This window comes from Bos mutus, chromosome 7 (assembly GCF_027580195.1).
Source record: "Bos mutus isolate GX-2022 chromosome 7, NWIPB_WYAK_1.1, whole genome shotgun sequence".
NCBI lineage: Eukaryota > Metazoa > Chordata > Mammalia > Artiodactyla > Bovidae > Bos > Bos mutus.
Window position 1 is genome coordinate 70,895,989 of NC_091623.1, and position 24,996 is coordinate 70,920,984.

At 39.3% G+C, this 24,996-nt stretch overlaps 1 protein-coding gene across 2 annotated transcripts in view; it reads right to left on the reverse strand.

Annotated features, from left to right (window-relative positions):
- SNX2 (sorting nexin 2) overlaps positions 1 to 22,911 on the reverse strand; it is a 65,651-nt gene extending 42,740 nt beyond the window's left edge. For both annotated transcript variants that reach the window (XM_070374086.1, XM_005894576.2), the window contains exon 1: positions 22,754 to 22,911. In XM_070374086.1, coding sequence (XP_070230187.1) covers positions 22,754 to 22,861 — 108 coding nt within the window. In that variant the 5' untranslated portion in view covers positions 22,862 to 22,911. The remainder of the gene's footprint in view (positions 1 to 22,753) is intronic.
- Between the last annotated feature and the right edge of the window lie 2,085 nt (positions 22,912 to 24,996).

Here is a 24,996-nt window from a genome sequence, read left to right on the forward strand (position 1 = left end):
CTGCATACAGATTTATCAGAAGGCAGGTCAGGTGGTCTGGTATTCCCATCTCTTCAAGAATTTTCAATTTATTGTGATCCACACAGTCAAAGGCTTTGGCATAGTCAATAAAGCAAAAATAGAAGTTTTTCTTCAACTCTCTTGCTTTTTCAATGATCCAACAGATGTTGGCAATTTGATCTCTGGTTCCTCTGCCTTTTCTAAAACCAGCTTGAAAATCTGAAGTTCACAATTCACGTATTGTTGAAGACTGGCTTGGAGAATTTTGAGCATTACTTTGCTAGTGTGTGAGATGAGTACAATTGTGTGGTAGTTTGAGCATTCTTTGGCACTGCCTTTCTTTGGGGTGAGAATGAAAACTGACCTTTTCCAGTCCTGTGGCCACTGCTGAGTTTTCCAGATTTGCTAGCATATTGAGTGCAGCACTTTCACAGCATCATCTTTTAGGATTTGAAATAGTTCAACTGGAATTCCATCACCTCCACTAGCTTTGTTCATAGTGATGCTTCCTAAGGCCCACTTGACTTCACATTCCAGGATGTCTGGCTTAGGTGAGTGATCACACCATCATGGTTATCTGGGTCCTGAAGATCTTTTTTTGTACAGTTTTCCTGTGTATTCTTGCCACCTCTTCTTAATATCTTCTGCTTCTGTTAGGTCCATACCATTTCTGTCCTTTATTGAGCCCATCTTTCCATGAAATGTTCCCTTCATATCTCTAATTTTCTTGAAGAGATCTCTAGTCTTTCCCATTCTGTTGTTTTCCTCTATTTCTCTGCACTGATCACTGAAGAAGGCTTTCTTATCTCTCCTTGATATTCTTTGGAAATGGGAATATCTTTCCTTTCCTCCTTTGTCTTTAGCTTCTCTTCTTTTCTCGAGAAGAAAAGCTGTTGTCTGAAGGCCTCCTCAGACAACAATTTTGCCGTTTTGCATTTCTTTTTCTTGGGGATGGTCTTGATCACTGCCTTCTGTACAATGTCACAAACCTCTGTCCATAGTTCTTCACGCACTCTATCTATCAGATCTAATCCCCAGAATGTGTTTGTCACTTCCACTGTATAATTGTAGGGGATTTGATTTAAGTCATACCTGAATGGTCTAGTGGTTTTCCCTACTTTCTTCAATTTAAGTCTGAATTTGGCAATAAGGAGTTCATGGTCTGAGCCACAGTCAGCTCCCAGTCTTGTTTTTGCTGACTGTATAGAGCTTTTCCATCTTTGGCTGCAAAGAATGTAATCAATCTGATTACAGTATTGACCATCTGTGATGTCCGTGTATGGAATCTTCTCTTGTATTGTTGGAAGAGGGTGTTTGCTATGACCAGTGTGTTCTCTTGGCAAAATTATATTAGTCTTTGCCCTGCTTCATTCTGTACTCCAAGGCCAAATCTGCCTGTGACTCCAGGTATCTCTTGACTTCCTACTTTTGCATTCCAGTCCCCTATAATGAAAAGGACATCTTTTTTGAGTGTTAGTTCTAGAAGGTCTTATAGGTCTTCATAGAACTGTTCAATTTTAGCTTCTTCAGCATACTGGTTGGGGCACAGATTTGGATTACTGTGATATTGAATGCAAGCATTACTACCAAAGTTAGTGGAGGTGATGGAATTCCAACTGAGCTACTTAAAATCCTGAAGGATAATGCCGTTAAAGTGCTACACTCCATATGCCAGTAAATTTGGAAAAGAAAGCAGTGGCTACAGGACTGGAAAAAGTCAGTTTTCATTTCAATCTCAAAGAAGATCAATGTCAAAGAATTTTCAAATTATCACCCAATTGGGCTCATTTTTCACATGCTAGCAAGGTAACGCTCATAATCCTTCAAGCTAGGCTTCAGCATTACTTGAACCAAGAAATTCCAGATGTACAAGCTGGATTTAGAAAGGCAGAGGAACCAGATATCAAATTACCAGCATTCGTTGTTATCACAGAGAAAGCATGGGAATTCCAGAAGAACATCTACTTCCACTTCATTGACTATGCCAAAGTGTTTGACTGTGTGGATCACAACAAACTGTGGAAAATTCTTAAAGAAACAGGAATACCAGACCACCCTAACTGTCACCTGAGAAGCCTGTATTCGAGTCAAGGAGCAACAGTTAGAACTAAACATGGAACAACATTGACATTGACACTGAAGTCGCTCAGTCGTGTCTGACTCTCTGCAATCCCATGGGCTGTAGCCTACCAGGCTTCTCCGTCTAAGGAATTTTCCAGGCAAGAGTACTAGAATGGGTTGCCATTTCCTTCTCCAGGAGATCTTCCCGACCCAGCGATCGAACCAGGTCTCAGACGCTTTACTGTCTGAGCCACCGATTAGTTCAAAATTGGAAAAGGACTGCATCAAGGCTGTATATTGTCACCCCGCTAATTTAACTTATATGCAGAGTACATTATGTGAAATGCTGGGCTGGGTGAATCACAAGCTGGAATCAAAATTGATAGGAGAAATATCAACAACCATCACTCTTGGCAGAGAGCGAAAAGAAACTAAAGAGCCTCTGGAAGAGGGTTAAAGAGAAGAGTGAAAAGGCTGGCTTAAAACTCAACATGTAAAAAACTAAGATCATTGTGTTTGGTCCCATCACTTCATGGCAAATAGAAAGGGAAAAAGTGGAAACAGTGACAGAGTTTACTTTCTCAGGCTCCAAAATCACTGCAGATGGTGACTGCAGCCAAGAAGTTAAAAGACACTTGCTCCTTGGAAGGAAAGCTATGATACATATAGACAGCATATTAAAAAGCAGAGACATCACTTTGCTGACAAAGGTCCTCATAGTCAATGCTATGGTTTTTCCAGTAGTAATGTACAGATGTGAGAGATGGACAATAAATAATGCTGAGCGTCAAACAATTGATATTTCTGAGTTACGATGTTGAAGAAGACTCTTGAGAGTCCTTTGGATTTCAAGGAGATCAAATCAATCAATTCTAAAGGAAATCAACCCTGATCATATACTGAAAGGACTAATGGTGATTCGACTCATTAGAAAAGACCCTGATGCTGGGAAAGACTGAGGGTAGGCAGAGAAGGGGGCAAGAGAGCATGAGATGGTTGGATGGCATTGCCAACTCAATGGACGGGAGTCTGAACAAACTCTGGAAGATAGTGAAGAACACAGAAGCGTGGCATGTTGCAGTCCATGGGACTGCAGAGTCAGGCATGACTTAGTGACTGAAAAACAACAGAACAGCCAAATGATTCTCAACAAATGAGCAAAGGCAACATAATGTGGAAAAATTAGTCTCTTCAACAAACTGCTGCAACAACTGAAAATCTACATGTAAGAAAAGCATCTAGAAACAGAACTTACAGCATTCACAAAAATCAACTCAAAATGGATCATTGACCTAAAGATAGAGCACTAAAGTATAAAGTGTCTCGAAGATAACTCAAGAGGAAATCTAGATGACCTCATGTTTCATAGTAAGTTTTTAGATATAACAGAGGCACAATCCATGAAAAAAACATTTGATAAAGCAGACTTCACCAAAATTAAAATAAAAACTACTCTGCAAAGGACAATGTCAAGAAAATGGAAAAACAAGCTGCAGACTGGGAGAAAATATTTTCAAAAGACACAGCTGATAAAGCTTTATTATGCAAAGCATACAAAGAACTCTTAAAACTCAACAATTAGAAAATGAACAACCCAATTTAATAAAAGGCCAAAGACCGTAACAGATACTTCACCAAAGATAAACATATGGCAGATAACCGTAAGAAAAGATGTCCCACATCATATGTTATCAGAGAAATGCAAACTGAAACAACTGTGAGACACACTACACCTCACAGTGGAGTCACTCCAGACACCTATTAAAGTGATCAAAATTTCGAACACTGATACCACCAAATGCTGATGAGGATGTGAAGCAAGAGGAACTCTCATTCACTGCTGGTGGGAATGCAAAGTGGTACAACCACTATGGAAGACCATTTTGGCAGTACATTTATAAGATAAGCATACTCTTAGGTGTTCCAGCAACTGTGATCTTTAGTAGTCATCCAGGGGAGCTGAAAACATACCCACACAAAAACATGCACATAATGTTAACAGTAGCTTTAATTATAATTGCTAAAATTTGGAAGCAATGAAGATGTTCTTCAGTAGGTGCCTGGGTAAGCAAACTACAGTACATCCAGACAATACAGTTTGCATTGTATTATGCAGACCAAAAGGAAATGAAGCAGCTAACCATGAAAAGACATAGAGGAAACTTAAACGTGAAAGAAGCCAGCCTGAAAGACCTACATATTATATATTTACAACTATACTGCACTGTTGAAAAGGCAGAACTATGGAGATAGTAAAGACTAGTGGATTGGGGGAAGGGTGGGATGAACAAGCAGAGCAGAGAGGAATTTCAGGACAGTGAAACTACTCTGTAATATATTGTAACAGTGGACACATGTCATTATACATTTGCCCAAACCCAGAGAACGTACAACACCAAGGGTGAACCCTAATGTAAACTACGGATCTTGGGTGATTGTGATTTGTCAGTGTAGTTTTACCAATTGTAGCAAAGGTACCACTATGGTGGAGGATATTGATAATGCAGAAAAACGCATGTGTAGGCACATTATATGGGAAATCTCTATACTTTCCACTCAATTTTGCTATGAACTTAAAACTGCTCTAAAAGGTAAAGTCTATTTTTCAAAAGACATAGCAGCAGAGTGGCATTTGGTTTCACAGAAAAATGCTTCGAATATGCCACTATATAAAAGAAATGGTTACCTATGAGTACGACCCAGTTTCCTGACACTACTCATTAAAAATAAACGCTGCTGGGCTTCCCTGGAGGCTCAGTGGTAAAGAATCTATCTGCCAATGCAGGAGACACGGGTTCAGTCCCTGATCCAGGAAGATCCCACATGCCGCCAGCAACTAAACCTGTGCACCTAAACTACTGGGCCTGTGCTCTAGAGCCTGGGAGCCACAGTTACTGAGCCCACGTGCCACAACTAATGAAGCCTGCGTGCCCCAGAGCCCATGCTCCCCAGCAAGAGAGCCACCACAATGAGAAGCCTGTGTATCACAACCAAAGAGTAGTCCCTGCTTGCAACAATTAGAGAAAAGCCCTGCAGCAATGAATGCCCAGCACAGTCATAAAAAAAATCATAAAAAAAAGAATAAACACATACTCTTTAAAAACCAACCAATCAATACACAAATAAATATTGTTTTTTGCAGCTGGTCCTCTCTTTGTGGGGGTCCAACAGATTCAATCAACTGCAGATTGAAAATATATTTTTTTAATTTCAGAGAGATTCAATAAAGTGGATTTTGCCACACACCAGCTTGTGGCTCAGCTGGTAAAGAACCTGCCTGCAATGTGGGAAACCTGGGTTTGATCCCTGGGTTGGGAAGATCCCCGGGAGAAGAGAAAGGCTACCCACTCCAGTATTCTGGCTGGAGAATTCCACGGACTATATTGTCCATGGGGTCTCAAAGAGTCAGACACGACTGAGCGACCTTCAGGGCTTCCCTGATAGCTCAGTTGGTAAAGAATCTGCCTGCAATGCAGGAGACCCTGGTTTGTTTCCTGGGTCGGGAAGATCAGCTGGAGAAGGGATAGGCTACCTACTCCAGTATTCTTGGGCTTCCCTGGTGGCTCAGCTGGTAAAGAATCTGCCTGCAATGGGGGAGACCTGAATTCGATCTCTGGGTTGGGAAAACCCCCTGGAGAAGGGAAGGGTTACCCACTCCTGTATTCTGGCCTTGAGAATTCCACGGACTGTATAGTCCATGGGGTCACAAAAAGTAGGACACTACTGAGCAACTTTCACTTTCACTCCAGCAACCAACTGCACAGCTGCTGCCACTAAGTCACGTCAGTCATGTCCGACTCTGTGCGACCCCATAGACGGCAGCCCACCAGGCTCCCATCCTGGGTTTCTCCAGGCAAGAACACTGGAGTGGGTTGCCTTTTCCTTCTCCAGTGCATGAAAGTGAAAAGTGAAAGTGAAGTCACCCAGTCATGTCCACGACTCTTCACAACCCCATGGACTGTAGCCTACCAGGCTCCTCCGTCCATGGGATTTCCTAGACAAGAGTACTGGAGTGGGCTGCTGTTGCATTTACATTGTATTTACTGTTTATAAGCATTTACACTGACATAAGTATTATAAGAAAATTTGAGATGATTTTAAAGTATATGGGAGGATGTGTATAGGTTATATGGAACACTATGCCATTTTAAATAAGAGACTTCCCAAAAGGGATTTTGGTGTCTGTAGTGTGTCCTAAAACCAATGCTGTATGGATACTGAGGGAGATTATACTTGATTTGAGTAAGAAACAGGCATTAAGGGCCTATATAATAGACCTGGGTACTCAACTTGATTATTAAGAAGAGATTTTTATTTTTAAAATGTCAAAATTTCCTGGGGATCAAAGTTCTGGATTTTAGTTTTGCCTGCACACGAACTTGTCTAGGGTTACATAAATTTCCTTGCTGTTGTTGTTCAGTCACTAAGTCGTGTCCAACTCTTTGCAACCCCACGAACTACAGCACACCAGGCTACCCTGTCTTTCACTATCTCCCAAAATTTGTTCAAACTTATAAGAAGTACATCAGAATTGCTATAATGGTGCTTCCCCCCCCCTTTTGTTTGACTACCCACTTTACTATTTTACAATTTCTAAATCTAGAGTCATCTAACTTGATTTCTTTTTGCATTTCTTAACTTTGCTTGATAATAACTCTGAAAAACACCAAAATTTGTAAAAATTACATGCAATCTCAAAAACAGTCAATCTCAACTCAAGGCTATTATTTAGTGCTTGTGTAATAAACCTGTGATCAAATTTCAAGAGAAAAGACAATCAACAGATCCTAGCCCCCAAACAGATATTGCAATATTAGCCAAGAAAACTTTTCCAATGTTTTCGAGCTATGCTCCATGAGATAACGGTAAATATATCTGAAGTGAATAAAAAAATGAATGTTTGCAGCAAAGAAACAGAACCTACTAAAACAAACAAAACAGAGAAAGAAAAGAAAGAAAAAAGGAAAACTCCAAAACTAAAATCAAAGTATCTAAAAAAGTTACAGACTGGGTTCAATAAAAGAATGTAGATGACACAAAAGTATCAGTGAACTTGAAAATAAATCCATATGAAGTATCCAATATGAATAATCATGAAAAAAAGTTGAATAAAATGAACAAGACCTCAGAGATCTGTGGGATATTAGAAGGTCTAACATTTATGTCACTGAAGTCACTGGAGAGATGAAAAATTTCTGCAGAAATATATACAGAAAAAAAATGTTGAAAATTCTTGAAGCTGAAGGATATAAATGTATAGGAGCAAACTTCAAGGAGGATAAAACCAGAGAAAACTATGACTACAACATATTATCACATTGCTAAAAATAAAACTATTAGGGGAAAAAATGAAAGTAATGAGAGAAAAAACCCACCATTTTCACAGGGACATATCAATTTTAATGACTGTAGATTTCTCATCAGAAATCATAAGACTAAAACAGTCTAAGAATAGTTTCTGAGTGATGGAAAAAAAAACTACCCAAAACAGCAAAAATATCCTTCAGGAATAATGGTAAAATAGTTTTCAGATGAAGTACAAATAAGATAATTCATCATCAATAGACCTGGTCTAAAAAAAAATGCTAAAAGAAATTCTTTAAGCTTAAGAAAAATTTATACAAAAGGAAACAATGAAAGAAGGAAACATAACAGGAATGCTAAATATCCAAATAACAAAAACTACTTTTTCCATCTTCAATTTGTTAAAATAGATATGACAATTCAAAGTAAAAACTGTAATACAGGATACAATTATAACACACGCAGACTATTAATAACCTAGGATGTATTCTTATCATAAATAAACGTTCACACTATGCTAATATCTTGGATATTCATAGTTCTTTGACATCAAAGTCACAGAGAAAGAAAAACTAGAATGTTTATGTAACAGAAAGGACTCTTTCCTACCATTGGTTAATACCTGGGAGTGGAGAACAAGATGGGAATGGTGTGGACCGTGAACAACTCCAGTAATGGCTGGGTGGCAGCAGGCACCCCTCTGTGGGCAGGCTATGAGGTGTGCACTTTATATCAGTGCCCATCCATCAGCAACACAGTGCCCTGCTGCTCTGCTCACTGAGCAGGCACTTGGTAAACGCTCTCAGGACTCACTTGCCTCTGCCTCCGCCTCTCCATGTCTCTTTCAGTTTCCAAGTGGGTGCAGGAAGAGCTGTTCTCAGCTGGACAGAAAGGAGTATGAAGAGAGTGGCCACTGAATGAGGAAGTGATGGTAGAAGAGTAGTGTAACAGCTTCTGGGTGATCAGAATTATCCAAGACAGGTTATTCCACACAGGTATTGAGGAAACATATTTAACCTCTTTCTCCCCAAAAGATTAGGTCTGTTTAATATCCAGTATAATAAAGACTAGACTTCCCTGGTGGCTCGATGGGAAAGAATCCAGCTGCAATGCGGGAGATGCAGATTTGATCCCTTGGTTGGGAAGATCCCCTGGAGAAGGAAATGGCAACCCACTGCAGTATTCTTGCTTTGGAAACCCATGGACAAAGGAGCCTGGCAGGCTACAGTCCGTTGGGGTCATAGAGGAGTCAGACATGGTTTGGCAATTAAACAACAACAATAAAGATACTGTATTTTCTAGAGCAAAGAGCAGGGAGACATTGTCCATTATAAATGATTTAGGTTCTGTAAACTCAAGTTTCTCAGCTATGACACAAACCAAAGGCTGGTGCAACGTTGGTCTGGGCCCCTCTGTCTTATCATGCTGGCAAGAGAGGGGCAAGGCAGAGTCACAAAGACACTTCTGCTATTTGCTATGCGCTGAGTATAAAATCCTTTATTATGTCAACTTCTAGCAACCTTAAAAGAAATTAATCTGTCAGCTTACCAGGGAAGTAAAATGTACCCTTTACAGTTCTTAAAAGAAAAAGTCAGTGATCTTGAAGATAAGTCTTAGGAAATATTCAATCTGAGTAATAGGGAAAAAGAAATGAAGAAAATGAACAAAATCCTAAGGATCTGTGAAACAATATAAAATGTTCAACAATCACATTACTGAAGCCCTCAAAAAGAGCAGCACAAAAAGTTTTTTCAAGAAGTTATGGCTAATTCTCCAAATCTGGTGCAAGACATTACTTTACAGATCCAGCAACATGAGAACTCCAAACAGGACTACTTCAGAGAAAACTAGATAGAGTCTCATCATTAAAAATGGCTGAAACCTAAACATTAAAACTAAAAACTTGAAGCAGCTAAGGAAAAACAAACAAAAATTACACTTAAAGAAACAGAAGAACTGAATATTTCTCATCAGAAATCAGAGACCAGAAACAGTAGCACAAAATCTTTAAAGTACTGAAAGAAATGCCAATGCAGAATTCTATATCCAGCAAAAACACCCTTCAGGAATGACGGTGCAATAAAGTTATTCTCAGATTAAAGAAAACTATAGGACTCTGCCATCACTAGATCAGCTTTTTTTTTAATAAAAAAGTGCTAAGTTCTTTGGCCTGAAGATACATAATACAAAAAATGTAAATACACTAGTTATAATATAGAGGTGGCCAGATTGTGTATAAAAGTAACAACTCACAACAATACACTGCCTACAAAGCCCTACTTTAAGATATAAGTTAAAACTGAAAGAATGGAAAAAACATGCTATGCTACCAAAGAAGAGCTGGAGTGTTACATTAACAGTAGATAAACTTAAGAATATCATCGGCAGTAAAGAGGGGTTTGTTGCTGTTGTTTAGTCGCTAAATTGTGTCTGACTCTGAGACACCATGGACTATAGCCCGCCAGGCTCCTCTGTCCATGATATTTCCTGGAGCAAGAATACTAGAGTGGGTTGCCATTTCCTTCTCCAGGGGATCTTCCCAACCCAGTGACTGAATCAGTGTCTCCTGCTTGGCAGGTGTATTCTTTACCACTGAGCCACCTGGGAAGCCCAATAAAGGAGCAGTATCATATGATAAAAGGATCAACGTGCCAAAAATTGCAATAATACTAAATTGTAGTAATTAATACAATAAATACAGATAATAAGAGAAGATAGAGAACACCTGGAAAATACTAGAACACCTGGAAAATACTATCAGTCAACTTGACTTTTAGAGAATATTTCAACAATAACATCAGGACTTCCCTGGTGGCTCAGACGGTAAAGCATCTGTCGACAATGTGGGAGACCTGGGTTTGATCCCTGGGTTGGGAAGATTCCCTGGAGAAGGAAACAGCAACCCACTCCAATACTCTTGCCTAGAAAATCCCATGGACAGAGGAGCTTGGTGCAGGCTACTGTCCATGGGGTCGCAAAGAGTCAGGCACGTCCGAGCGACTTCACTTCATTTCATACATGTTTTTCAAGTATGCACAGACTATTCACTGTAAGAGGTCACATTCTAGGCCATCAGACAAACCTTAACAAATGTAAAAGAACTGAAATCATAAAACATTCTCTGACAATAATCAAATAAACAGCTATCAGTAACAGAAAGCTATCTAGAAAATCCTCAAATTTTGGAAATTAACACTTCTAAATAACCTGTAAGTTAAAAAGGATGTCACAAGGGAAACTGGAAAACAGTTCAAACTCAATGAAGACAAAAACAATATTAAAGCTTGTGGGAGACAGCTACAACAATGCTTCAGAGAAATACATAACTAAATACTGGTACTCAAAAAAAGCCTTTTATCAATAATCAAAGCTTTTATTTGACAAAACAGAAAAGCAAACCAAACAGCAAGCAGAAGAAATTAATAAAATTAAAAAGAAAATAAAAAACAGAAATCAAGAAACCAAAAACTTACTCTGAAAAAGAAAAAAATCCCAATAAAATGACAAAGCTTTTGCAAGATTAAAACAAAACAATAAAAAGCAAACAAAGAGATGACATAAATTACCAATATAAGGAATAGAAAGGGAGGGGCATCACCCATAGACTCCATGGATACAGTAGTAAGTGTGGAGTATTCTGAAAAACTTCTGCCCATAAATTTCACAACTTACATGGAAAGGACAAATTCCTTTAAAGTCATATACCACCAAAGTTCATCAAGAAGAAATACTTTCATAACTATCAGAGACACTGAATTTGTAGTTAAAAATCTTCTAACAAACAAAACTACGTGTTCAAATGATTTCACTAGCAAGTTCTGCCAACAATTAAGGCAAACATAAGACTAATTTTACACAAACTCCTCAAGAATACAGAAGAGGAGAAAACACTCTCCAGTTCATTAATGAGGTAAGCATTTCTGATACCCAAAATCAGACATTACAAGTAAAATAAAACAACATCCAAGTATCTGTTACAAACACAGACACAACAGCAGCAAAACACTAGCAAACTGAGTGCAGCAATAAATAAAAAAAAAAATAAACACATTATGACTGTGTGGGAATTCAAGGTTTACTCAACATTTGAATATCGATCAATACCTCTATCAATAAACTAGAGAATCACATGAGTATATTAGATGCAGGAAAAGCATTTGCCAAAATCAATATCCATTCACAGATACAAAATTCAGAAAACTAGGAATAGAAGGGAAATTCTTTAACCCAATAAAAGCCATCTACCAAGACAATACTCTAGAAAGAAAGAAAAAATGAGCATTTTCCTCCTATGAGCATGAAGCGGGAAAAGATACCCACCATCACCACTTCTATTCAATATTACACTGGTGGATTCAGCTAGTGCATTAAGGCAAGAAAAAGACATAAAGATTAGAAAGAAATAAAACTCACATCACAGTCAACATGACTGTCTACATAGAACATTTCAGACTCTAAAACTCTACTAGAACTAGTGTCTAGCAACAGTTGCAGAAAACAGAGAAAATGTGCTATTAATGAGTGAATGTAAAAGATATAAAAGCACCAAAAAGCCATAAAATAGGTATAATGAAATGTGCACTAGATCTGTATGCTGAAAAGTAGAAACACGAATGAAAAAAACCAAGTAAGACCTAAAAGGAAAAAAAAGAGAGAGAGAGAAATAGTATACTTATGGCTTAAAGGCTCTCAATAGTATTAAGATGCTAATTCTCCCCCAAACTAATCAACAGGTTCATCGTTATCTCAATTAAAATCTCAGCAGGAATTTTTGATAGAAAGCAATAAATAGGTTCTAAAGTTGTATGGGCAGGCAAAAGAACAAGAATAGTCAAAAAACAATTTTGAAAAGAACAAAGTCACTAGATTCACACTATTTGATTTCAAGACTCAGTTAATTAAGACAACATACAACTGGCAGAAAGACAGTCAAAAGACCAACTACACACAATCCAGAGACAGACCCACACATAAATGTTCTATGGATTTTTCGATAAACATTCAAAGAAAACCCAAGGAAGAATTTTTTTTTTTAAGTTCAGCTTCTTTATCTTAATACAAATCTTAAATCTACTTATGTTGTTTCATGTACTGAAAAACACAGTCAACTAACTTAGGGTTTATAGAGCATTCTGCTCAATATCAAACTAAATATATTCTTTTCAAGTACACACATACTGTTTACCACAAAAGACCATATTCTGAGCCATAAACCAAACTATAACATGACTATCTTTCAATAATTGAGATTTTATATGCAAAAAAATGAACCTCAACTCATAAGAAAATTAACTCAAAATCAACCAAGTCTAAATACAAATAAGCTAAAACTTTAAAACTTATAGAAAAAACATAGGAAAAACTTTTGTGACCTTGGACAATGTTACCCAAGGATTTCATATGCAACATATAAGGCATTATCAATCAAAAATGGATAAAACAAGCCAGACTGGGAAAAAAATACCTACAAAACATATCTGATGATGGATTTATATTCAGAATACATGAAAAAATTCTCAAAACTCAATAAGGAAACCTATTTTAAATGGGAAAAAGATATGAAAGAAAACTAAAGACAACTTTCAGATGGTGAATATGTAAGCAAAAAAGTACTCACCGTCATTAATCATTAGGGACTGTATACTGAAATCACAATGAGGTAACACTACATATCTCTTAGAATAATTAAAAAGCAGTGGTATGCTGGTATATATTTAGCAATCAGGTCTTTGGGAAAGAAGACCCTGAATTTTAGCTTTCGCTGATTTCTGTGGCATAAACAATTCCCTCTGTGGCTGATTACTCCTTACTGAAAATGGAGCTAGTAAGATACTTTACACCACACAGATACAATAGACACATTAATTCATGAGCTCAAAAACTAGTAAAACACAGTAAAGAAATAAACAAGTGACAAGTTGTAAATATTTACTGCCTTTTATAATATAATTTATGTCTACGTAACTTTTAACAATGGCTGTTTACTAACCAGCTTACAAAATTCCTGAAAATTTAAAGATCAGTTCTTTCAAGCCAGCGTAAGTCAGATGTGTGGATCACAACAAACTGTGGAAAACTCTTAAAAAGATGGGAATACCAGACCACCTGACCTGTCTCCTGAGAAATCTGTATGCAAGTCAAGAGGCAACAGTTAGAACTGGACATGGAAAAACAGACTGGTTCCAAATTGGGAAAGGAGTACATCAAGTCTGTATACTACCACCCTGCTTATTTAACTTACATGCAGAGTACATCATGTGAAATGCCGAGCTGGATGACTCAGAAGCTGTAATCAAGATTGCTGGGAGAAATAGCAACAATCTCATATGCAGATGATACCACTTAAACAGCAGAAAGTCAAGAGGAACTAAAGAGCCTCTTGATGAATGTGAAACAGGAGACTGAAAGAGCTGGCTTAAAACTCAACATTCAAAAAACAAAAATAATGGGATTGGTACCATCAGTTGATGGCAAATAGATGGGGAAAAAGTGGAAAACAGTGACAGAATTTATTTTTTTGGGCTCCAAAATCACTACAGATGGTGACTACAGCCATTAAATTAAAAGACGCCTGCATGTTCCTTGGAAGAAAAGCTATGACAAACCTAGACAGCATATTAAAAAGCAGAGACATCACTTTGCCGACAAAGGTCCATACAGTCAAAGCTATGGTTTTTCCAGTAGTCGTGTACAGATGTGACAGTTGGACCAAAAAGAAGGCTGAGTGCCGAAGAACTGATGCTTTCGAATTGTGCTGGAGAAGACTCTTTAGAGTCCCTTGGGCTGCAAGGAGATCAAACCAGTCAATACTAAAGGAAATATATCAGTACTGAATATTCATTGGAAGGACTGATGCCAAAGCTAAAGCTCCAAGACTTTGGCCATCTTATGTGAAGAACTGACTCATTGGAAAAGACTCTGATGCTGGGAAAGATTGAAGGCAGGAGGAGAAGAGGCGACAGGGGATGAGATGGTTGGACGGCATCAATGACTCAATAGACATGACTTTGGGCAAACTCCGTGAGATGGTGAAGGACAGGGAAGCCTGGTGTGCTGCAGTCCATGGGGTTTTAAAGAGCTGGACAAGACTTAGAGACTGAACAACAAAGCATGCCACTGCCTGAAACAGAAATGATACTAACAAATAGTGACAAGGATGTGGAACAACTGAATTCTCAGCCATTGAAGGGATTTCCCTGGTGGACCAGAGTGGCTAAGATTCAAGCTGCCAATGCAGGGGACCCATGTTTGATCCCCAGTCCAGGAACTAGATACCATATGCTGCAACTAAGAGTTCGCATGTCATATTAAAGATCCCGCATGCTACAACAAAGATCGAAGATCCCAAGCACCTCAACTGAGACCCACTGCAGCCAAATAAATAAATAAATAAATATATTTTTAATGGCTCAAAACACCATTGAAACCTGTCTCTTTTTCTTCTTTCTCAGAATGTTTTATAGTGTTATTAGATTTCAGAGATAAAATGAATGAAAACCTGAACAGATATTAAAACAGGCAAAACCAGCTGCACCTAAGGTTCCTTCAGGCGATCCTTCAGGATTCAAACACTCAGTAAATATACACAAAGCTCTCTAAGTAGGAATAAGCTTTCAATATTAAGGCAACTTTTATGATGGGAGGAACATACCATAACATGCTTTTGTCTTGAAGAATCACGCTTTTGTTTATCAGTTTTTTAAAGAGTAATTTTATTTGTTTCTTTTTGGCTAGGCTGAGTCTTCCCTGCCGTGCAGGCTCTTCTCCCGTTGCTGTGCTTGGGCTTCTCACTGAGGTGGCTTCTCTCATTGCAGGGCGCAGGTTCTAGGGCACCTGCGCTTCAGCAGCTGGGGCATATGGGCTCAGGAGTTGTGGCACACAGGATTCGTTGCTCCAGAGCATATCATGATTTTGTTTTAGTGAAACCATATACTATTAGTTCTCAGACTTGGAGAACTCTGTCTTAATGGACATGGTCTTGAGTTATATTGAGCTGGCCAAAAAGTTCACTCACTTTTTTCAAATGAACTTTTTGGCCAACCCAATATTATTACTACAGATACCTATTATAATTTGAGTTATATTATTAAAGAGCCATCAACCTGTAAGACTAAAAATAAATAACTTCATCTCCCTTTGCCTTATGCCCCCACCCCAAACCTTTCTAGCAGAAAGTTTGGCAGTTTCTTAGAAAGTTAAACATGTATTTACCACAAAACCAGCCATCCTACTTTTAAGTATTTTCCCAAAAGAGATGAAAACTGTGTTCATACAAAAATCTGTACATATATGTTTATGTCATCTCTATTCATTAACGTCCCAAAACTGTAAACAACAGAAATGTTCAACAACAAAAAACTGTGATGCATAATACAATGCAATACTAAATTCAGCAATAAAAATGAATGACTCTTGATACATGCAACATCCATAAATATCAGATACTTTAGGTTAAGTTAAAGAAGCCTTATTCAGAAAGTTTCACACAGTTTTGTTTGTACAAAATATAATTCCATTTATATGATTCTATTTATATGAAATTCTGGAAAAGACAAAACTACAGGCAAATACAGATCAGTGGGTGCCAGAGGCTGGGAATGGGTGGAATTAACTACATGAGAGAATTTTTAGAAGGTGATAGACATGTCATGCATCTTCAATGAAGTGGTAGTGAACTTTACTGAGGTAAATTTTATCACAACTAAAAACTATCATCACAGGGAAAAAACACAAGAGTCCAATTTTATAGGAAAGTGCACATTCAAAAAATTAACATTAAAGACAAATTTTAGGAGTTCCCTGGTCGTCCAGTAGTTAGGACTCCATGTTTTCACTGCCAAGGGCCTGGGTTCAATCCCTGGTCAGGAAACTAAGATCCTACAAGCCATGTAGCATGGCAAAGGAAAAAAAAATAAAAAAAAAATTATTCTATTTCAGGAAAAAAATGAAAAAAGTGAGCACCTCTGCCTCAAGCAACTACAGAGTAACATTTTTTTTTTTATATAGGCACTAGAAGTAGTTCAGTCCTTATATTTAATAGTTTCCAGGGCAAGTGGTCAACTGGTTATACCTTGTCATAAATCTCTTTCTAGTATTTCCCATGCAGTGGTCTTTAAATACCTGGTCACAAAATGTCTCTCCTCTGAAACAGGTAATTCATAATGAAATTAAAAAAAAAAACTTTTTAAAGATGGATGCTGACCTAAAGATTAGAATTAGGAAAACAAGATACATGCTTTTACTACCTGTTGTGTTGAAACAATAAATACTCAACTTCAGTTCTTTATCAAAAGACTCTTTAGTTTTTCTCTACTTGCTCTCTGTTGATGCCATCTACTTTTCAAGGTTTCAAAGATCACTTCTACACAATTAAGTCACTCCAGGTTTCTATACTATTTCTGCTGCTGTTGTTTGCTATGCCGTGTCTTACTCTTTGTGACCCCATGGACTGAAGGATGCCAGTGACAGGCCTTCACTATCTTCTGGAGTTTACTCAAATTCATGTGCACAGAGTCAGTACTGCTATCCAATCATCTCCTCCTCACAGTACCTGGTACTGTTTGTGTGCCACGCACATATTTCAGTTACACACATTATCACCTGGTATTGCAGGTGTTTTTTCACAAAGCTGTGTTTATCATGCTGACTCCTGTTCACTCATATACTCCATGAGGACAAAGACTAGATTTCCACAGTTCAATTTAGTGTCACCAGTCAATAAATTGTATTGAATCTGTATCTCTACTCCATCTGGGATTTCTAGCTGTCTGATAGTCTCTTCATTGATGTAACTTATTCCCAAATGAAATAAATTTATAACTCCTTCCTCGAGACATTCAAAGAGTTAAGATGGCCATCTTTTACTCTTGTTACTGTATCAACTTCCTTCTCTCCTTAATTGATCGCACTATTCCTCTTGAGGTCTTTAACCTTAGACTTAAAATAACCTCCAGGTCATCAACCTACCAATGATACCTCTTACAAATTTATCCCCCAAACTGCCAGAACATTAAGCTTCCAAGGCTTAATATTACTGCCCTGAAGGTCTTGTAGGGCTCTAATGCACCTATGTAACAATTTCAAAGCTCTGCACAGTCTCATCATATAAACCTGTAACATCCTATATAGAGCCACTCAAAATTATTTATGGTTCCTTACAATACGGACTGAACCGTAAGTGACATTTGCTATTTTCCCACGTTGAAAATTTCATTCCACCCTTTAAAGTCTCTCTTAAATATTACCATCTCAGTGGCTGTTCCTAGCCAGTAGAAACATTTATGTTCATCTACCATGTGTCAGGAATGCTGATAGGAGTTAGCAATCTCCCCCAGTCCACTGGGACTTTCAGTGAAAATAGGTGTGTTTTCAGAACATAGTCACAATCTCTTTGGATCTGAGTTTTCTGTACTTCTCTTTCTTCTTCACCAGAGATTTTCTTTCCTCAAAGATCTGCTGATATCTAGTTGATCTTTGTACTCCCACTATCATCTAAAAAATACAGCAGAGAGTAAATAGTCAAGTATTTACTGAAATCAACCAGTACAGCATCTACGGAGCAGGCATGGGGTTACATGGTGGGGAAGGAATTCTAAGACCTGTGAACCTCCCATATGGAAATTTCATTTGAAGTATTCTATAAACTCTATCATGCGACAGTGTTAGGGAAACTGTGGTACTCAGCTTAACTTCAGTTGACCTTAAGATGAGAGGCTAGTACAAGAACCAACTGTAAACATCTACAGTCAACCAATTTTCAGAAAGAGTGTCAAGATCATTCAATGGACAGTTTTTCAGCAAATGATGCAGTGACAACTGGATTGCCACAAGCAAAAAAAAAAAAAAGAGTTTATCTCACATCATATACAAATACTCAAAACAAATCAAGCCGAAACTATAAAACTCTTAGAGGAAACCTTCATGATCTTGGATTGGGCGGGAGATTCTTATATATGATGCTGAAAGCATGAGCAACAAAATAAAAAGTAGATGAACTGAACTTCATCAAATTTTTAAAAAACTTTGTGCTTCAGAGGACACCATTAAGAAATGAAAAGACAATTCATGGAATGGGAGAACATTTGCAAATTATGTATCTGACAAGGAACTTGCATCTAGAATACACAAAAAAATTCTTATAAATAAAAAGACAACCCAACTAAAAAGTGAGCAAAGGCACTGAATAGACATTTCTTCATAATGTACAAACGGCCAACAAGAACATGAAAAGAAAATATAATCTTTAAGAACATCTAATATAGTCTTAAGTCTTAAGAAAGACTTAATTTAGTCTTTAAGAAAATATAATTAATCTTACTGTTGATATATGTATGTTCTGGTATACAGATGTCATTTTTGTTATCACAGCACTACAGTGAAACACACAAATAAAAACTTAAATTCATAAAAAAAGAAAATATAATCAAAACCACACTAAGATACCATTTCTCAAGCATTATGATGGACAGAATAAAAAAGTCAAATTACAACAAGTATTGGTGAGGATGTGGAAAAATTGGTTCCCTCATACATGGCTGGTGGGTATGTAAAACGGTGTGGCCATTTTGAGAAACTACTCCAGCAATTCCTCAATTGATTAAAAGCAGAGTCATCATATGTTCTAGCAATAATAATGATACGCAAAATGTGGAAACAATGCAAATGTCCAACAAATGACAAAATGGATAAACAAAATAAGGTATAGCCACACAATGGAATGTTTTTCAGGGATAGAAAGGAATACATACACAGACTCTGAAAACATCAGGTTAAGTGAAAAAAGTCAGTCACAAAAGACCACATATTACATGATTTCATTCATATGAGGTCCAGAATAGGGAATATATAGATAGAAAGTGAATTAGTAGTTGCCTAAGGTTGAGGGCAGAGGGGTTTAGGGAATGGGGACGGGGGTGATAGTTAAAGGGTACAGGGTTTCTTTCTGAGGTGATAAAAATGTTGCAATATCTGTGAATATACCAAAGCCCACAAAATTGTACGTATTACATGGGTAACTGCATGGTCTATGAACTAAAAAATGAACAACATTGCAAATCAACTATTAATTCACTCCAACAAAAATTAAAAAAAAAAAAAGGAACAGAGCTTCCCTGGTGGCTCAGTGGATACGAATCACCTGCCAGTGCAGGAGACATGGGTTCAATCCCTGATCCAGGAAGATTCCACGTGCTGTGGAGCAACTAAGCCTGTGTGCCATAACCTAGTGGTTATAGACCTGTGCTCTAGAGCCTGGGAGCCGCAAACACTGAAGCCCGCATCTAGAGATTACTACCTGGAGAGGAGCCCCCGCTCCTCACAACTAGAGAATGCCCTCGCATAGCAACAAAGACCCAGGGCAACTGAAAAAAAGAAAAGAACAGGCATGTAACACATAAATTTCCTGTCTTACTACTTCATGCTACTTTAGGGCAAGCACCTCTTAACCTTAGAGCTGTATCATCTTTTTTTGTTTGTTTTAAGGCAGCATTGCAAAACCATCTAAAGCCTCTCAGTTACCAAAAACAAAACAAAACAAAACAAGCTTTTGCCAGATTTTTTTCCCTTCTCATTTCTTTCCATGTTCCCTATGCCAGCCCTTCACCACTTTGTTTCACAGTCACAACAGAAACACAACTAGATGTTTCAAATATGCTTTAACTACTGAACATGGCTTTATGTGACTGTTCTTCATTTTGAAAAGAAAGGATTTTAATACTGGGATTAAAATATACTCACAGCATACATATACACTAAGTTGTACAGTCACTACAAGGTTAACAATTATGATATTGAAGCTGTGTATAATTCTTTACTTATATGGATTTCAATTGACTTTTTTACTCCCAATGCCCTCAAAGGAGAAAGTTCCTACATGAACATTTTTAAAACTCTTTTTTTAAAATAGATGTTAATTTTTATGTCTATTATACTTTATAGCTTAGGTAATAACTGTTCAAAGCAGATGACCTGCATCAGAATCACCTGGAGCTTTGCAACTCATCCCTGTCTATGAACTAGCAGCAATGTCACAATGAGAGTTTGTTAAAAATGTGGAACACTGGCTTATCCCAGCCCAACAGAATCAAAATTTGCACTTTAACAAGATCTCCAGGTAACTGACATATGAAGTTTGAAAAGCAATGATAGAGAACACTCAGGAAACATGCAGATTCTAGTGAGGCAAAGGTACCTGCATTTTAAACAAGAATCCTGTAGTTTCTCCTCCACACTGAAGTTTGAGAAGCACTATTCTATTCAAAAGAAAAGTGACATGCTGAAAAAATATTCCTTTACAGCAGCTTTGGTATACTAATAAGTACTGCTATGTACCCTTCCCAAAAATAGCTTGAAAAGCAAAAAATAATTATTCTCAATTTATAAGCTTCACAGTTATACTACTTGAAAATATCCTGAGTCTCATGAAATAAAGGGTTTAGATGACTAATCAAAACCAACATTTTAGAAAGCTTTCATAATGCACTAACCACAATACATGTATTCATACTCAGAACTCTATAGACTTTAACTGGGGGGAAAACACACACACACACACACACACACACTTACACACACAACCTTATTAAACAGGCCCATCCAAATGGGAAATAGAAACTGTAGTTCCTTTTACTCCACTTTACAAAGATCTCAATTAAACAGAATGCTTAGTGTTCACAATATTCTAGTTTACACTATGTTAAGTTTATTCTGATCCTTGTTGGTGGAAAATCTTTGTAGTCCCACAGGGAATCCAGGTCTTACAATCCTGCATAGACATTACCTTTCAAAACATGTTAAGTAGCTGTAAAGTATAAAGGACTACAAGGATACTATCCCCAAAAGGTAATTTGCTGTGCAAGACAATTTTTATTAAATCTTAGGAGATGCTGGTTTTGACAATTCATTCAACAAATATTTGCAAAATGCAAATGTTCGAGATTTTGTGAGGAACACAAAGATGAAAAAGGTACTACCCCTAGCCCCCAAAAGCCTATAATCTTGAGGAGAGGTGAGGTTTGGCCAGGAACACGCATATACAATTAGCAGAATATGGTCAGTACTGAAAACGGTCAGGGAAGTTACCAGTTCCACGTAACTGAAAGCTAAATAAAGGATATGCTACAATAATTTTCAATTAATTTGGTGCAGAGTGGATCAAGCTAGGGAAGCTTATTAAAAAAGCACTTTATAAGGAAGTACAGTCTAAGGTCAGACGGTTAAGCGTCTGTCTACAATGTGGGAGACCCGGGTTCAATCCCTGGGTCGGGAAGATCCCCTGGAGAAGGAAATGGCAATCCACTCCAGTACTACTGCCTGGAAAATCCCATGGACAGAGGAGCCTGGTAGGCTACAGTCCATGGGGTCGCAGAGAGTCGGACACGACTGAGCGACTTCACTTTCACAGTCTAAGGTAAACAACTCTTTGGGAAATTTGCTTGTATTTTAATACACATACACACACTTAGAGTTCGGCTATCAGGTGTGTGTGCTCTCATCAAAGGCAAAGCAACTGAAACATGAACTAGATTCAGGAGGCCCAATACAGTTAAGTTCATAGAGGGCGTTTCCTTTGACAAAAACAGGAACACGTAGCTTCAGAGATCGCTGATCATGCGAGAAAAGAGGAAAAAGGAGTGAGGATCTGTTATTTCTCCCCTGGTAACTTAAAAAAAAAAAAAAAAACTTCCCCTAGTGCCTAGCAGTTTCCTGGACTACTCCCTGCCTTCAACTTTGTATTTTATCAACACTATGATCCTTAAAAGGCTTAGAAACTAAAGACAAACAAAACCGGCCAAATTCATTTACCTATTTAACAGTCTAAAACAGAGGTACGTCCCTCAAGGGGAACTAGCAGTCCTTGAAGGTCCAGGACCGGGAAAAGTGCACCCACACGGTCCCTCCAGCGCCCCGGCCACTCAGAGCGCTCTCTTCACTGCTCTCCCTTTTCAGAGGCACACCCTCCCTTGGGAAGGGAAAAGCAAGCACCTCTTCAAAGAGGCTGCGGGGGTTGCACCGCAGCGCCAGGAGGTGTGCTGAGACCCAAGGCAAGACCTTCAGAGCTCTGGAAGGAAAGGCGCAAGTGACACCACGGAGGGCCAGCTGAGCGGGGAAAGGACACTCGATGCTCTGTCCGGTCCTGGCCCTCAGGGGATCAGGTCGGCCCCCGGCCCCGCAGTTCGCTCTCCTAAGCAGGCCTGGCCGCCCAGGCCAACTCCAGCCCAATGACAGGTACGCGAGGTGGGGCCCGCGTCACAGGTGTCGCCCCAACCAGGTCCTTGCAAACCTGGGGGTTGGGGGGTGACGCGGAGGGTCAAGTCGAGGCAGGGCAAGCACCAAAAGGTGAGATGCGCGGCAGCAACGGAGCGAAGCACCCACGGCGACGCGGTCTCACCTCCAGGGTGGAGACAGTGCTGGTGAACAGGTCCTCTCCGTCCTCCAGCTCTTCAAAGTCGGTGGGTTTCCCGTCCCCTAACGGAGGAGGCTCCCTCTCGGCCGCCATCTTCGCTCGCCCAGACGACTGCGCGAGCGGGACCTCGCGGACCTGTCACGTGAGCACGCACGGCTAGGCTAGCGCGCCGGCCGCCGGGCTCCCCCTCCTCCCTGGCCCGCCGCGCGCGGCCCCGCCCAGCGGCGCGCGGCCCCGCCCCCGGCCTCATGCAGGCGTCAGTCCGAGCGCGCGGCGCTCATCCCCGCCCCTTTGCCTCTTCTTCCACCCCCACGTCTGGTCCCGGCTACTTTTTTACCGCCCACTTGCTCTACTGACTGTTGTGGAAGAATCTTGGTGTTCTGTTGCCGTGTCCCCTTCTTAGCGGGACTAGGCCAAACGACTTTTGTTGTCGTTACCAGTTTTAAATCTTCTTTAGGAAGTGGAAGAGCTTGGGGACCAATCTTTGGGTTTGGGTTATGCACAGACTGAGGCCAAGATTGAGGATTGGCAGGAGAGAGAGACATCTCTCTTAGATCTGTGGGCTATCCTGTAGAACTTTCTGACATGATGGTAATGTTCTGTCTCAGTACTGTCCACCAGGGCTTCCCTCGTGGCTCAGCGGTAAAAGAATCCTCTTGCAATGCAGGTGTAGGTTCCATGCCTGGGTTGAGAAGATTCCCTGGAGAAAAACGGCAACCCATTCCAATATTCTTGCCTGGGAAATCCCATGGACGAAGGAGCCTGGCGGGCTACAGTCCATGTGGTTGCGAGAGTTGGACACAACTTAGCGACTAAACCACTACCACCATTGTCTACTAGAGTAACCGATGGGCTTTGCAGATAGCAACTTGAGGTTAGTATTTTGCTGGAGAAGAAACCTTCACAGGGATTCTTTACAAATTAAGTATATAGAAGCCTTTAGCCCTCAATGGCCGGGGAGTTAGAAGTCCTGGGTTTTACTGGCTATGTACAAGACTTACTTAGCATCACTGTAATTATTATTGTCTTTTGAAGTGCATTGAGCAGAATGTTTTCCTAGTCGCTAGGATTTCTTCCACCCCTATTTCTTAATTTTTAAGATCATTGTCAAGAAGCATCAACCCAAACCACAACTAATTTAAATAAGTATATCAAGGTCCAAATGTTGCTTGGGTGAGCTGGATGCATGGGCCAGTTGTCACTATCATGCCACATCACCATCACCACTGCCGCCGGCCTGTCTGGAATAATCAGCTGTTGAGGCACATTTCCCCGCCTGCATTCCACCACTTATAGACAGTCTGTGGTCTGTCACTGATCAGAAACTTTAATCTCTTTTGAAAGTTCACAGTCTGGCTCGAAGTGATTTTTCTCTGTATCCTGTTTATCTGTGCCTCTGTTTATTGCTTGCTACTTTCTGTCTTATGCTATGGTCATTTATATTCCCAGCATATCTTTTTTTACTGGACATCTGAATTAGTTGAAAGGTAGGTCCAGTCACTTGTAACAGAGAACCACATTAAAAGAGGCTTTTTAAAAACTGTAGTTTAATTATTCCTCATGTAGGATGACAAAGGATCCATGACATCATCCAGGGATTACAAACTCCTCCTGTTGTTCTGCCCTCCCTAGGAATAGAATGTCTTCCTTATGGTTCAAGTTGGCTCACCACCACAACCATATTCGAGCGGACAGAAAAGGAATAAAGGGAAATGGAATGACATCCCATTCCCCTTAAGAACATGGTCCAGAAATGGCACACACACCACTTCTGTCCATATCCCTTTGATCAGCTTATTAGTTGCATGGCCATTCCTAGCTGCAGGAGACTAGGAAATACTATCATTATGTGCTTCCCCCACCCCTAAAAACTAGGGGTTCTCTTACTCTGGAAGAAATGAACACTACTGTAGGAAACCAGAGGTCTCTGCTATAAAGCATCCATTCACTCTTCTCATGGTAGAAAACCTGAATTTCCTTCTGCATAATCATTCTTTCCCACTCTCAGCTAGAAGTCTCCTCCAACTCAGGACTGGAGTATATGACCTAGGCTTAAGTCAAACCTAGCACTGACTCCCTTGGCCCTAGTGATTGGTAGGAGGTCAGATTTGGTGACATTTCCCCAAACTCTTGGCCGCTTTGATTGTCTTACTTTCTCTATCCAATCTAAACTCCACTGGGACTATAAGAATTGTCTTGATCCTAATGTGGTAACTCTCTACCTACAG